At 38.6% G+C, this 15,654-nt stretch overlaps 1 protein-coding gene and 1 non-coding gene across 5 annotated transcripts; one reads left to right on the forward strand and one right to left on the reverse strand.

Annotated features, from left to right (window-relative positions):
• The first annotated feature begins 1,315 nt into the window (after nucleotides 1-1,315).
• Nucleotides 1,316-6,361, forward strand: ARMCX3 (armadillo repeat containing X-linked 3). Of its 4 annotated transcripts, none has more exons than XM_054544040.2 (5): nucleotides 1,316-1,947; nucleotides 2,303-2,410; nucleotides 2,675-2,735; nucleotides 2,997-3,067; nucleotides 3,351-6,361. In XM_054544040.2, the coding sequence occupies exon 5, from the start codon at nucleotides 3,497-3,499 to the stop codon at nucleotides 4,634-4,636; it is 1,140 nt and encodes a 379-aa protein (XP_054400015.1). In that variant the 5' UTR covers nucleotides 1,316-1,947; nucleotides 2,303-2,410; nucleotides 2,675-2,735; nucleotides 2,997-3,067; nucleotides 3,351-3,496; the 3' UTR covers nucleotides 4,637-6,361.
• Nucleotides 6,362-14,876: 8,515 nt separating this feature from the next.
• LOC112131091 (U6 spliceosomal RNA) lies at nucleotides 14,877-14,980 on the reverse strand. The gene has a single exon (XR_002913238.1). It is a non-coding gene; the product is annotated as a U6 spliceosomal RNA (small nuclear RNA).
• Between the last annotated feature and the right edge of the window lie 674 nt (nucleotides 14,981-15,654).

A 15,654-nucleotide genomic window follows, 5' to 3' on the forward strand; every position in this document is an offset into this window, starting at 1 on the left:
GGTATTTGTTCATTTTAAGAAGGGGGTTTCAGCTGAGGACGCATGAAGTACTATTACACATCATGGGCATGACTCTGCCAGAGAAAGTGAAATGTTCCATTCTCCTTAGCCAACACTTTTTCTCCTCCAGAGAGTGCTTGGGTGGGAAATACTAGCACTTTCTTCTGACTGTCCTTTTCGTATATTCCTATGCTTGAATAAGCCCCTTTGCTACACATGATCTTTCTCTAAACACAGGATCATATAGTTGATTTGGTTTCTGTTTACTAAATAAATTTCAATCACATTCTAGAACTGCCTCCCAGAAGTTACATAGATATGAATTTTCCTGGGGGTTTGCCTGTTCTCAACTTCCTCAGTCTCTTGATTTACTCCCATATTTTCTGTGTATTTTAAAAGTTATACTCAAATAATAACCTTTTATTCAAACTATTGGGGAATATCTCACTGAAGACCCTATGTTCTGAAAAGCTATATTACTTTTTGTATTGTTACCTGTTTTTGTATTGTGCTTTAGTTAAGGTGGTTTGATTGCAAGCAACTGAAATCAAATCTGGTTAACCTAAATAATGAGGGGATGTAATTATTTTATTCCTTTTCCTACTTTAAAAAAGGTAAATCATTGATGATGGGTGAATTATTCAGTTTATCAAACCAGTAAGTGAAATAGTTTCATACTAATTGCTAGGTTCCAGTTTCAGCCAATTTTGTCTTGGTCTGTGTTCCTCTAATACTTATTTCATTTATAGATGATATTCTCTATTTTGCCCAAGCATATTTTGTAATGTTGTTTTTATGCACACTCATTTTTTCAGTGTGCATGCTTTATCTCACAGATACCTACGGTGCACTTATGTTTTCTCCTCAGTTTTTTTTTTTTTTTCCTGCGTTCTGGCTTTTGTGGGTTTAATGCCTCCTCCTTGCTAATGGGTGCAGGTGAAAGTCTGCAGCTCTCCTATTCAGAAGACTGGTCTAGTCAGAAGATTTACATATTGCCAGACACACTGATTAGCTCATTCAGGGCTGTGCTGTGTGCTAGGCCCCAGAAGACATTAAGATTGCTTTGAGTGAAGTGTGTAACACTCTCCACCAAGTGAGAAAATGTGGGACTTCTGGAGGCCATCACCCAACATCATTCTTCAGCCTCCACTCATTTTTTTCTAAAATGGAAATAGCTTTATAGTATTTTTTTTTCTCATAAAAAGAATGCAGGCTGGGGGTGGGGGAGGACGGAACAAAAATAACAAAGTATTACGAAAGTAAAAACCACACTCTCATTCCAGATTTTCTTTTCTGATCGCTTGTTCCTTTCAGATCTGGGACTAGATTTCAGAGGAAATGGTAGACTTTAATAGCTCCGGGGAAGGGAGGTGGAGGGAGAGGCTGCTGTCCCAGGAGCCTAGGGAAGGAAGAGGCAATTTTTCATAAAAGTACAAGTGGCCCGTAGCCCCAGGGGAAGATGCCGTCCCTTTCTGGTAATCGGTGGAAGGGAAACACAACTACAAGGTGATGAGATTATCGAAGAAGAAAGAGTAATAAGGCCTGGTGTGGGGGAGGGAAAGGAGGGGGGCGGGCTCTCTTCTGCCGCACTGCTGGTGGGAGGGGAAATTGGGGACCCGAGTTGGTGGATGACGTAGCTCTCACGTGACCAAGAGCTGACGTGTGCAGAAGTCCTTCTTGTCCTGGTCGTTGTTCCCGTCTGAGTACCAGCTCCCCATTGCCCTGAGGGCGGGCGGGCCTAAGGGCGGAGGGAAAAAGGAAGAGGAGAAGGAAATTGTCCCGGATCCCTGCAGGTCAGTACCTGGGAGATTCCATAAAGTCGGGGTGCTTGAGGGCGTAGGGCCGAGACCGTCGCGGGTACTGAGGCGCCTCAGTCGTCTCTCCCACTCGCCGCCCGCTTTCCAAGACATACGTCCCGCCTGCAGCCCATTTCGATGCTGCGAAACGGTGAGCTGGGGGGTGTTTGGGGAAGAGCTCAGAGATTGGGAAATGGGAATCTGCTGGGAGCCTAGGGCCGCAATCCGGAAAGGGAGCTGTGGCCTGGGTGTTGGCCCCTAGTCCACCAGGACAGTGCCGGAGGGGAATGGCTGGATATGGGGGTGGGGGTGGTGAGATGCAACGTGATATGTCAGCAGAACCTCAAGAGAGGTAATAGGGGTGAGAAACCTCTGACAACCAGGCCTCCAAATTAGAAAAGAGTTTTGTGTTCTGGGGACTAGTCCGTCCACCAAGCACTCAGTGGCGGCAGTTTCCCGTCTTTCTGCCTGTGGCTGTGTCTTACTGACCATGGCTCTGTGTCTAGTGGGTCCAAGCCTCTCCCGGGTGGCCAGTCTTTCTGTAGGTTGCGGCACAACGCCAGGCAAAAGAAGAGGAAGGAATTTAATCCTAATCGGTGAAGGTCGATTTGAGGGTAAGACCATCTGGGGACCCTAGGAGGGACGGGGGTGGCGGCGGGGGTGGGGAGAAGGCAGAGAAGGTAATAATCTAGGTACATGTCTGAGTCCGAATGTGTTTGTTGCACTCCCCGGACTGTGGCGAAATGGCGTGCTTTGTGTGTCTGTGGTTGGGGGGAAGTGGGGGAAATGACAGCAGGGAAACCTATCGGATAGTTTGTTCATAATCCTCCTCTCTCAACAGCACTTACTCTTCATGTTTTCGATCTGTCATCCTGCAGGTCTGCTGTAGCAGGTGGCTCCGCTAGAAGCGAGGGAGGAAGTTTCCTCCGATCAGTAGAGGTCGGTGTGGGCGTGGGGGCTGCCTGGAATGGGGGAGGGGTTAGAAATCGCCGGCACTTTGGACAGGCTCTTCCAATCCTGCTTTATTTTCCTTACCTCCTTCCCATTTCAGGCTAGGGAGGGGGCAGACCTGTGCATGTTTGGGATAGCATAAAGAGATTAAAAACAAACCTGATAACCGGAATGGTGAATCAGGAAAGCAACGAATCAACAGTCAATCCATCAAGTGCTCCGTTCTCACTGGCTCTGGTCTCTCTGCAGACTGGAAAGATTGTTGGGCGTGGCACACCACCAGGGAAGAGAAGAAGGGGCGAACTGCTTGTCTTGAGGAGGTTAGTGCAAGGGTTCTAGTCAGGTCCCTAGGGACATCTGAGGTTGTGGTGACTGAGACCCCAGCAGAGTCTATGGATTCCATTGACATTATCTAGGCTTTGGGCGGGGTGACCTGGGATGGGGAGGGAAAGGCTGAAATGAGAGGCATAGAGATTTTGTCAACAATCTACATTTCCTACCTAGCATTCAATTATTATTATCTTGTCACTCTGTGCAACTCCCTGCATGGGGCAACACAAGCAGAAGGGAAACTCAAACCCAATTTTCTTCTTCCACTCCTAGGTCAACCTCCAGAATCAGCTCTTGTGGCCTTGAAGTGGCTGAAGACGATCACCCTCCACAGGCTTGAGCCCGGTCCCACAGCCTTCCTCCCCCAGCCTGAGTGACTACTCTATTCCTTGGTCCCTGCTATTGTCAGGGACGATTGCATGGGCTACGCCAGGAAAGTAGGCTGGGTGACCGCAGGCCTGGTGATTGGGGCTGGCGCCTGCTATTGCATTTATAGACTGACTAGGGGAAGAAAACAGAACAAGGAAAAAATGGCTGAGGGTGGATCTGGGGATGTGGATGATGCTGGGGACTGTTCTGGGGCCAGGTATAATGACTGGTCTGATGATGATGATGACAGCAATGAGAGCAAGAGTATAGTATGGTACCCACCTTGGGCTCGGATTGGGACTGAAGCTGGAACCAGAGCTAGGGCTAGGGCAAGGGCCAGGGCTACCCGGGCACGTCGGGCTGTCCAGAAACGGGCTTCCCCCAATTCAGATGATACCATTTTGTCCCCTCAAGAGCTACAAAAGGTTCTTTGCTTGGTTGAGATGTCCGAAAAGCCTTATATTCTTGAAGCAGCTTTAATTGCTCTGGGTAACAATGCTGCTTATGCATTTAATAGAGATATTATTCGTGATCTGGGTGGTCTCCCAATTGTAGCAAAGATTCTCAATACTCGGGATCCCATAGTTAAGGAAAAGGCTTTAATTGTCCTGAATAACTTGAGTGTGAATGCTGAAAATCAGCGCAGGCTTAAAGTATACATGAATCAAGTGTGTGATGACACAATCACTTCTCGCTTGAACTCATCTGTGCAGCTTGCTGGACTGAGATTGCTTACAAATATGACTGTTACTAATGAGTATCAGCACATGCTTGCTAATTCCATTTCTGACTTTTTTCGTTTATTTTCAGCGGGAAATGAAGAAACCAAACTTCAGGTTCTGAAACTCCTTTTGAATTTGGCTGAAAATCCAGCCATGACTAGGGAACTACTCAGGGCCCAAGTACCATCTTCACTGGGCTCCCTCTTTAATAAGAAGGAGAACAAAGAAGTTATTCTTAAACTTCTGGTCATATTTGAGAACATAAATGATAATTTCAAATGGGAAGAAAATGAACCTACTCAGAATCAATTCGGTGAAGGTTCACTTTTTTTCTTTTTAAAAGAATTTCAAGTGTGTGCTGATAAGGTTCTGGGAATAGAAAGCCACCATGATTTTTTGGTGAAAGTAAAAGTTGGAAAATTCATGGCCAAACTGGCTGAACATATGTTCCCAAAGAGCCAGGAATAACACCTTGATTTTGTAATTTAGAAGCAACACACATTGTAAACTATTCATTTTCTCCACCTTGTTTATATGGTAAAGGAATCCTTTCAGCTGCCAGTTTTGAATAATGAATATCATATTGTATCATCAATGCTGATATTTAACCGAGTTGGTCTTTAGGTTTAAGATGGATGAATGAATATCACTACTTGTTCTGAAAACATGTTTGTTGCTTTTTATCTCGCTGCCTAGATTGAAATATTTTGCTATTTCTTCTGCATAAGTGACAGTGAACCAATTCATCATAAGTAAGCTCCCTTCTGTCATTTTCATTGATTTAATTTGTGTATCATCAATAAAATTGTATGTTAATGCTGGAAAGAAAAAAAAGAAGAAAGAAAGAAACCATCCCTGTCCTTCAGTTTATAATCTAGTTGGAGAGATAAGAAACATACAAACCAAAAGATAACAGAATATCTGAAGCATGTACTCATTGTCAGATGTTCCCTCTGAGAGCACAGAGGAGGCAAAAGCTTCTGTGGGATGTGCTAGTCGGCTAAAGCTTCACGGAGGAGGTGGCAATTGAAAATGAGTCCTGAATGGGGTAGGGTGGTTAGGGAATTCCATGAGACAAGATGAGGGGGGCATGGTGTGAGAAAGGCATGGAAGTAGGAACCCTCTTCCTATGACAGGAGATCATTCTGCTTAGAGTGGAGAGTGTGGAGAGTGGGAGTAGATAATTTTGGAAAGCTGGGTGAAGCCAGTTGTGGAGAGTTGTTTGAATATTATCCCATTGAACACCCAGAGCCACTAAATCTTTTTTTACTAGAAAATAATTGGGGTCCATATGAAAGTCTCTATTACTGAGTAATGTCAATGAGGGTGTGGCAAAATGGAGCCTTTCACACCCTAGTGGTGGCCATTTGGTAATACAGATATAAGCCTTAAACTATGTAAACCCTTTGTCCTAAGGAAGTAATTGAATAATTGCCCAAAGATTGTATGTACAAGGCTGTTCATCCCAGCACTGTCTAAGCTAGTAAAAATTGGAAACAATTTAAGTATCTAGCACATTGGATTGGTTATAAAGTAAGGAATGTTCACACAGTAGGATGTTATAAGTATGCTGATGGAAATCTATATTGCCAGGAAAAGCTATTCATTATGCATTGTGAAGTGAGAAAGAAAAAAAGGGTAGATAGAAGTATTTGAAGTATAGTTCCATTTTTTGAGATAATAAAACATATGTTTAAAAGGACACTAAAAACTGGAGTTATAGATATCCAGATAGAAACAGTAGTTATCTTTGGGTAGAAGAATAATGAGTGATCTTTACTTTTTTACTTTTTATTCATCTATGTGTTTTTATTTATCTAAAATGGGTATTGATTTTTAGGAAGTTTTTGAAAAAGAAAAGTGTTGGGAATGAAACAAGTGATTGATTGGAACACATACTGAATGGAAGAAATATTTAGATTAAAAATGAGGTAGGTTGAAGTTTCTTCTCTGAAATGATAGATAAATGGTGAAGATAAGGCTTATTGTGAGGATTCAATGAGGTAATATATGCAAAGTACTTACAATGTTCTGGCACATAGTAGTTAATTAAGAAAATTGAGCACCCTTAATTACCTAGAATGCAGGGTTGATAGTTTTTTGGTTGACTTTTGTTTTGCTGGGACATTCTGCGATGTTTTAGTGTCATTTAATAAATAATAGTAACAATAAAGGTTAACATTTATTAAGTGACTACTGTGTAAAGTTCTGTCATTCCTGCAAGGCAACTGTTAAAATAATTTCTCACAGGAGTAGAGTTTTCTTTCTTTCCTAAAAATCCACAGTGTTTCCTCAGACATGATCACACCAGCCTCTGCAATATATTTCTAGTTGTTTGGGGGATGTTATCCTGCTTTATATATGAGGCCAGGAAAGGGTAAAATCCTTTATTCACTTACCTGGTTTTATACCCAGGTTTCCCTGTATGTACTGTAATGTTTGTAGTAGAGACAAAACCAGGTTGGCTTAAAGTTGCTGGGTATGGTAAGCCTACTAAATCATGCATGTGTAGAAACTCATTTAACACCAGTTTTAAAGGTGGGGTGATGGAAAAGTGAACTAACATTTTTTCTTGTTCCTATTGTTAGGTGAGAGAGAGAAAGATTTGTGGGGAGATGGAGTGGGGAGGATTAATTCCTTTAAAATAAATTCAGTTTGATGTACCTGTGTGACACTCAGATGGGGATATCCTATTGTCATTTGAATGTATTGATCTGGTGCTCAGAGGAGATGAACAGGCTGCAAATAAGGATTTGAGAGCCATTGGAAGATGGATGATAATGGAGCACATGGAAGTAGATGTGGCCCTTCAGAGAGAAGGTGCAGAGTCAGAGTGAAGGGCTGCAAAAGAACTGTAAGGTACTATGGGCAGCTGGGGAGAGAAGCACAGAATTGAAAAAATGTATACCCTTCCAGACACTTTTACTATTCATATACTTATATATTCTTTACATAAAATTGGATCATACTATCAAAAATTTTCAGTGCCTGATTTAAAACTTTTTTCCTCAAAAAAAGAATAATGTTCATTGGAGATATAATACTTGAAAAAATAGAGTTGATGAGTACAAACTTGTGCCTTGACCCAGATATGTAGCTTGAACATCTAACAAAAATCCAGATCAAGCCATGTTGAACTTGAGATGCAGAGCGACTTTTACACCTGGGGTGAAAATGAGGCTAACTCGAGTAGTAAAAATCCCCAGTGAGGCGGGTACAGGCCTGACTAGCACCCATATGCTCCTTTCCCCATTCCTTTGTTCTTTCTCATTCTTCTTTCCACTTCCTTCCTCCTACTTTTCTTTATTTTCTCCTTCTGGGAGATCATTGGTGGTAGCCTCTCTGGGCTTCTCTGACCCTTCAATTCCCATGACGCCATGCCATGTATCAGTGGGCATTTAATACAGAATAATAACTGTCGTTGCTCTGGTCATAAGTTGACCCTGGGTGTGACTGGATGCCAAGAATTTTTGGAACCTTTGTTGGACAAAAAGAGACTGAGAAGGAACTAGTCTTAGCTTGGCACGGCCACATGTGCACTGCATAAATTTTTGATGTCCTGCACCTGGTCTTATTTAGACTGAATAACCGGGAGTCTGGGAAATGTGTATGAGATAGATGTGTGACTGCCTGGTCCAGGCAGCCAGGTCACACGTTGATGTCCCAATATTTTCACATAGGAGGTTGTCACTCTCAATCCTTTTGGAAGGGGCAGAGTTCCAGGATTGTAGCTGATTGTGGCAGCCCATTGGCGCATGGAGGAGGCAGTGTCTTCTCTTTAGAGAGGATGGCAGCTTCTGGGAAACCAAGGAAACCAGAAACTTAGAGGATGTCCTGCTATTTTGGTTTTGTTCTCATCTAACAGTTTTAGGAATATAAGTGGATCTATCCCAGTGCAAACATGTTCAAAGGCGATTTTACAAAAGTGGAGTGTTGTTCTGTTGTAAATTGTCAGCCAATATACATAATATTTCAAGGCTCAGGAAATGGATTTTCTTTTTTGAAAAATTCACATTTTACCTGTCTTTTTTCAAAAGAGATTCCAAGTGTAGGCTTAGCAAATTGATGTGGTTCAGGCAAATTTTATGTTTATGGCTCTCTTTCATTAATTTCTTTGCTAAGTTCCCTTGAGAATGGCCTTTTAGATAATGATTCATACTATTTTCAATGCTAGCTTTTTACATTTATTTTGCATCGCATCCCAGGCTGAAGATTTTTTCTGGTTTTTCTGTTTAAACCACGGCTCTTTCTTGCTTTTAAGCCAGAGCTGTGTCACCACCATCCTGGGGTCCCTGATCTGCCCTGCCCCGAGGGTATGGTATTAGCAGGATAAATAATATTTACTTATCTGAGTGGCATAGCTCAGTGCTTGACCCTCTCCACTGGGGCCCTCTCAGGTATTGTGCTAAGGGCTTGGGCAATGTATGCTTTAGGGGATAGGTGGGAGAGGAGGGAGAGGGAAGAAGGGAGTGAAGAAAGCCTTATCAGAGAGGTAACTTTATTCTGACAGGGTGCCCTCAAAGTAGGAGGACCTGGTGGATCCATCTCTGCTGTGAGGATAAAGTTATTGCCGAAATCCAGTTCTTGTATTCAAGAGATGCAGCACATTTCTCCCTGGATACAATTATAAATTTTGTCTTCCCAGATGCTCCTTTAGCAGAGGCAGAGCATCAGTGGGTGGTAGTTTTATGACTATTAACATATATGATCAAATTGGCTATCAAACAGAGTTTAGGAGAAATATACTTTTTTTTTAGCAGTGTGATTACTTTTTTAAATTATATTTTTAAAAAATGACAAATAATAAAAAGTATGTATTTATGGAGTACGGTGTCATGTTATGACACATGAATACATTGTGGAATGATTAAAACAGGCCAATTAACATATACAACACCCAACATAGTAATCTTTTGTGGTGGGAACATTTAAAATCTACTTTTTAAGCAATTTTGGAATATACAATATGTTATTATTAAGTATAGTCCCCATGCAGTGAAATAGACTACTAGAACTTAATCCTTTTGTCTAACTGAAACTTTGTACCCTTTAAGAAACATCTCTCCTTTCCTTGTGCCTCCCCTTACCCCCATCTCCTGGTAACTACCATTCTACTCTACTTCTATGAATTCGACGTTTTAAGATTCCACATATAAGTGAGATCATGCATTATTTGTCTTTTTGTGCCTGACTTATTTCACCTAGTACAATGTTTTCTAGATTAACACATGTTATTGCAAATGTTGCAACTGACAAATTTTCCTTCTTTTTTTTTTTTAAGAGACATAAGACCTAAGAGTCTTATTACGTTGCCCATGCTGGTATCAAACTCCTGGGCTCAAGAGATCCTCCCACCCCAGCCTCTGAATTAGCTAGGACTACAGGCCAGTGCCAGTACACCTGGCTGGCTAGAATTTTCTTCTTTTTAAAGGCTGAATTGTTTCCATTTTATTTCCATTTGCATGTGCCACATTTTCTTTATCCATCCAATGACGGACACTTAGGTTGATTCTGCGTCTTGGCTATTGTGAATAATGCTGCAATGAACATGGGAGTGAAGACATCTCTTTGATATACTGATTTCAATTACTTTGAATATATATGCAGAAGTGAGATTGCTGGATAATATGGTAATTAAAATTTTAGTTTTTTGAGGGGCCTCCATACTGTTTTCCAAAATGGCTGTACTAATGTACATTCCCACCAACAATATTCAAGGATTTCATATTCTCGACATTCTTACCAAAAAAGATTGTCTTTTATCTTTTTAATAATAGCTATCCCTAACAGGTGTGAGGTGATATCTCATTGTGGTTTAATTTGCATTTCCAGATGATTAAAGATGTTGAGCATTTTTTTCATGTATCTGTTGGCCATTTGTTTGTCTCTTTTGAGAAATGTCTTTTCAGATCCTTTGCCCGTTTTTTAATTGGGTTGTTTGTTTTCTTAGTATTGAGTTGTTTGAGTTCCTTATATATTTTGGATATTAGCCCCTCACCAGATATGTGATTTGCAAATAACTTCTCCCAATCTGTGGGTTATCTCTTTGCTCTGTTAATTGTTTCCTTTGTTGTTCAGAAACATTTTAGTTGGATACAATACCATCTGCCTTTTTCTGCTGTTGTTTCTTGTGCTTTGGGAGTCATGTCCAAGAAATCATTGCCCAGACCAATGTTGTGGAGTTTTATCCTGTTTTCTGAAAAATATATGCTCTTACGGCAGGAGGAAACTGTAGTATTTGCAATGCATTCTCCCATACGTGTTGATTAATTTCTTCCTTTTCTAGATTTTTTTTTTTTTTTACATGGAGTCTTGCTCTGTTGCCCAGGCTGGAGTGCAGTGGTGTGATCTTGGCTCACTGCAAGATCCACCTCCCAGGTTCACGCCATTCTCCTGCCTCAGCCTCCTGAGTAGCTGGGACTGCAGGTGCCCACCACCATGCCCGGCTAATTTTTTTTGTATTTTTAGTAGAGACAGGGTTTCACCATGTTAGCCAGGATGGTCTCGATCTCCTGACCTCGTGATCCACCCACCTCGGCCTCCCGAAGTGCTGGGCTTACAGGCGTGAGCCACTGCGCCCAGCCTAGATTTTTTTTTTAATGGGAAATGATACCTAGTTACTAAATGTTTTTCAAACCTGAACAAAATTGTTCCTTCTTTATTTTTTCCATTTTCAGTCCTCTGTTCACTAAATTGCAATTTTGACTATCTTCATGTTAATTTTTGTGGCCCCCTTACAATAAGCTATAATGAAAATCCAGACTGAATGAAATGAATTCATAAAACAAAACTTTTGATTTTTATTATCTTCCATCATTTAAAATGTGTTCAAATGGACTCTCTTTTTGATATTAGAAATGATAGAATATAAAGAAGACTGAATAAAACAAGCAATATTTAAAGTATTTTATAAATCTTCAATTCATTCAAATGGACTTGGAGAATGATACTTTAAAATCAGTTATTAATCATCATCAATCATCACCTCTTCTTAAGTTGGTCCATGTAATCTATAGCCAAATATTGGAAGTGCTAAATAGCACCATGTCAGTCACGAAAATTCAATGAATTCTGCCTGCTTTTCTTCTAATATAAAGGTAAACCCTTATATTATGAATATCATTACTTGTGAATGTTTATAAATATATGCCACATATAAATCACATTTGTTTAGGTGGCTATGGTTATAACTAGGGAAATATTATGGTATTACTAAGACCCTGGAATTGTTTTTCAGCTATTCCAAAAAAAAATTGTTTTTATGCTTCTCAGCTCATACTTGCTTTTCAGCTATTTTTTAAACTACTGATAGAAGTCTCAGAAATATATATATGTTTCAGCATAGAAAGAGAAAAAATTAGCATCTGGGAACAAAGACCATATTATAGCCTCTGCATCAGAGGACAGGATTTTGCATTGAACTAGCCATTTGACTACCACTTGGAGATGGATTTGGGAGTTACCAGCACTCTGAGAGATTATTTTTCATGATAAGCTGTATTTTCATCTTCTTTATTGTGTTTTCTTAGACCATAGAAATAACAAATGCTTATTAAAAATTAAAACAGGTAAATATATAAAGTAAAATATGCAAATTGCCCTATTTCCATCCATCTATACAGAGTTACCTACTGTTACCAATCTGATGTTTTCTATGCATATACATAAATAGATATTATACATACTCACATTTTTAACAGAAAATGAACTCGTAGTCCATATAGTGTTCTATTCTGTAACCATTTTTTTCACTTAAAATACATCACATGTGTTCTGCCCTGCATATCTTACCTCATTTAACTGTGCTCATGGTGTCATTCTCTGTAGATGATCTACATTTTCATGTAGTCATATCCCTCAGCCTTTCCCTTTATGGCTTCTGGGTTTGGGGTTGTGTTTAGGCCTTTTCCACTCCACGGTTTTAAAATAATTTTTATATTGTCTTCAAATATACAAATTGTCACAGTTTGTAAAAGGTAGTCTAATAAGTGGCCTAAGTGAATGTGACAACACTTCATTGAAAGCAATCTTAGGTTTTTCCAACTATAGTCAATAATAACTTAATTGTACATTCTAAAATAACTCAAAGAGTGTAATTGGATTGCTTGTAACTTAAAGGATAAATGCTTGAGGGGATGGATGCCTCATTCTCCATGATGTGCTTATTTCACATTGCATGCCTGTATCAAAACATTACATTTATCCCATAATATACACACTTACTATGTACCCCCAAAAAATAAAAATTAAAATTAAATTTTCAAAAAAAAAACCTTAATGTTGTCCTAGGACACATGACAATGAGTAATCTAATCAGTGTACTTGAGAGTTTGAAAGTCTACTGGCTATTCCAGTCTTCCAACAAGACAGTTATTATATATTATCATGTGTGCTTGGAACCAAAGATAAGAAACTGATCTTTTTGAAGCATAGAATGAATTGTCAGATATAGAGGGTTTAGGCACTATGAGTTAAGACATTTTGGTGGACACTTACAACATAAAGTAATATGCTTATCAAACATGGTGAAATACAGTTTAAATTTATAAAATAAACTTGGGTACAAATGGAAAAAATAGTAAATCATATAATAGTGTAATAAAAAATAAAATAAGTATCAGAGGGACATTGAGACTGATACAGTTGGTTAAACTAGCAATTGATGCAATCATTCTATGCACTAGTTCGATGAGTTCGATAGATGTTAGCCATTTACGAGTGATACATGTTCTTTTAATCAAAAGAAATAAAAGAATAATGTTGACACATGGGCTCTATAGTGTAATACTCTCTAAAAACTTGCTAGAATAGAGAAAAGCTGTTGATTTAAAAAATATTTATCTTATGTCCCACCACCTTTTCTAATTTGCTGATTGACTTTCTAATTTTTAAATAGTCCCTTGTTTTTTAGAAGAATACAACCATGATCATTTGTAAATATAAATTAATTTTATCTTTTCCCAATTTTACACTAATTATTTCTTATCTTATTGCAATAGTTATAATCTCAAAAAACACTTGAATAAAAATGGAAATTGTGAGTAACAGTGACTCATTTCTGGTTTTAGTGGGAATTACTTTGGCATTTCATGGTTTGAATGAGGATTGCTGTTGACTGTTGGTAAAAAGTGCTTTTAATATTTAAGTCATTCCCTTCTATTTCTATTAGTGTCTGTTAGGATTAGCTGCTGATTTTTTCCCTAGTGGCTTTTCAACATCTATTAACAGAATCATGCACTTTTTCTCCTTTAATTTTTTTTTTTTTTTTTTTTTTTTTTTTTTTTTTTTTGAGACAGAGCTTCGCTTTTGTCACCCTGGCTGGAGTACAATGGTGCGATTCCAGCTCACAGCAACCTCCACCTCCCGGGTTCAAGCAATTCTCCTGCCTCAGCCTCCCAAGTAGCTGGGATTACAGGCATGTGCCACTACGCCTGGCTAATTTTGTATATTTAGTGGAGATGGGGTTTCTCCACATTGGTCAGGCTGGCCTTGAACTCCCGACCTCAGGTGATCCACCCACCTCGGCCTCCCCAAATTTTTTATGTAATTAATTATATTGATAGAATTCCTAGGGAAAAAAAGACACTATCTGTCTCAAAACACACATAGAAAAAAACTTTTTTAGAAAACAGAATTCAGTCTGTAGTCCCAGCTATCTGGGAAGCCGAGGTGGGAGGATCACCTGAGCCTGAGAGGTCGAGGCTACAGTGAGCCGTGATTATGCCATTGAACTCTAGCTTGGGCAACAGAGTGAGACCTGTCTCAAAAACAAAACCAAACCAAACCAAAACAAAACAAAACAAAAACCAAAAAAGAATTTGGTGTTTGACTATTTATTTTTGCCTTTGTGGATCTATCCTTATCAGGTAATAGTATAGTTTTTTTCTTGCTATACTTCTGAGATCTGTTTGTCTACATATGTTAGAGTTTGTTAATTTTTTTTATATTTATCATTGATAACTGCTTATAGTTATCTTTTTATGTACTATCTTTAACGGATTTTGGTCTCAGCTTTGCTAGCTTTATAAAATCATTAGTGAACTTTTCATTTTTTCCTGTTTTCTGGTAGAGTTTAGATAACATTGGTATTATCTTTTCCTTAAAGTTTAGTTAGAACCCAACTGCAAAACTATTGCCTTTCGGTTTGTTTTACAATGGTAAATCTACAAACACATTTCCGATCTCATCTGTAGTAATTGTTCTAGTCAAATTTTCTATTTCTTGAGTTAATGTTGGTAGCTTCTATTCTATTAGGAAATTATATGTTATCTTTAGATTTTCAATTTTGATGTCATATGTTTGTGTGTAAAATAATAGTAATAATAATTATAATATAATAATAAATTCCTCATGTGGTTTATAATAATCACATCTATTTGTGTGTTTCAACCCTTAATCATAATTTGTATGCTTTTGCTTTCCCTGTGCTTTCTTAGTCATACTCATGATGTTTACGTATTTTATTGGTGATTAAAAAAAAACAACTTCTTATCACTTTTTAAATTACACTTTAAGTTCTGGGTTACATGTGCAGAATCTGCAGTTTTGTTTCATAGGTATACACGTGCCATGGTGGTTTGCTACACCCGTCAACCTGTCACCTACATTAGGTATGTCTCCTGATGTTATCCCTCCCCTAGCCACCCACCCCCTAACAGGACCCGGTGTGATGTTCCCTTCCCTGTGTCCATGTGTTCTCATTGTTCAAAAATATATGGAATGCTTCATGAATTTGCGTGTCATCCTTGCGCAGGGGCCATGCTAATCTCTGTATCGTTACAATTTTAGTATATGTGCTGCCGAAGCGAGCACTATTTATCACTTTTACAATTGGCTTTTTTGGTCATTATTTTAAACTTTAATTTTACTAATTTCTTCTACTGTCTTTGGATTATTTCTGTTGTGCTTTCTAATTTCTTCAAGAAGAGTGTGTATTTCTTTTATTTATGGTTTTATTGAATAATAATGGTAATTATGACTATGGGTTTTTCTCTGGGTATATCTTTAGCCATGCCACAGTAGAGTTTGATATGATGTGTTCTCTTTTTCTTTGCTTTCCATATAACTTGCAATTTTATTTTTAATTTTCTTTTTGACGTAGGGGTTATTTTGGGGAATATTGCTATATTATCAGGCAATTACTATGGTCATTTTTATTATTTATTTCTAATTTTATTTTGTTGAGGATATGCCTATATATTCTCTCCTTTTTAGAATTTATTAATGTATTTTTATGTTTTTGAGGACATGATCGATTTCTTAAAAGTTTTATACATGTAAGAAAAAAGATATACATTCTCTCCTTATATCATGCAAATTTCTTTCTATTGAGTTAATATCATTGGTTGATTATTTAGATCCTCTATGTCTTTGATTATCTTTTCATCTAATGGGTTGGTCAAATTCTGATAGAGGTGTATTAAATTTCTCCTTGTAATTCTAACAGTTTTTGCTTTATCTGTTTAGTTGCAATGCTGTTTGGTACA

This window comes from Pongo abelii, chromosome X, assembly GCF_028885655.2.
Source record: "Pongo abelii isolate AG06213 chromosome X, NHGRI_mPonAbe1-v2.0_pri, whole genome shotgun sequence".
Taxonomy (NCBI): Eukaryota; Metazoa; Chordata; class Mammalia; order Primates; family Hominidae; genus Pongo; species Pongo abelii.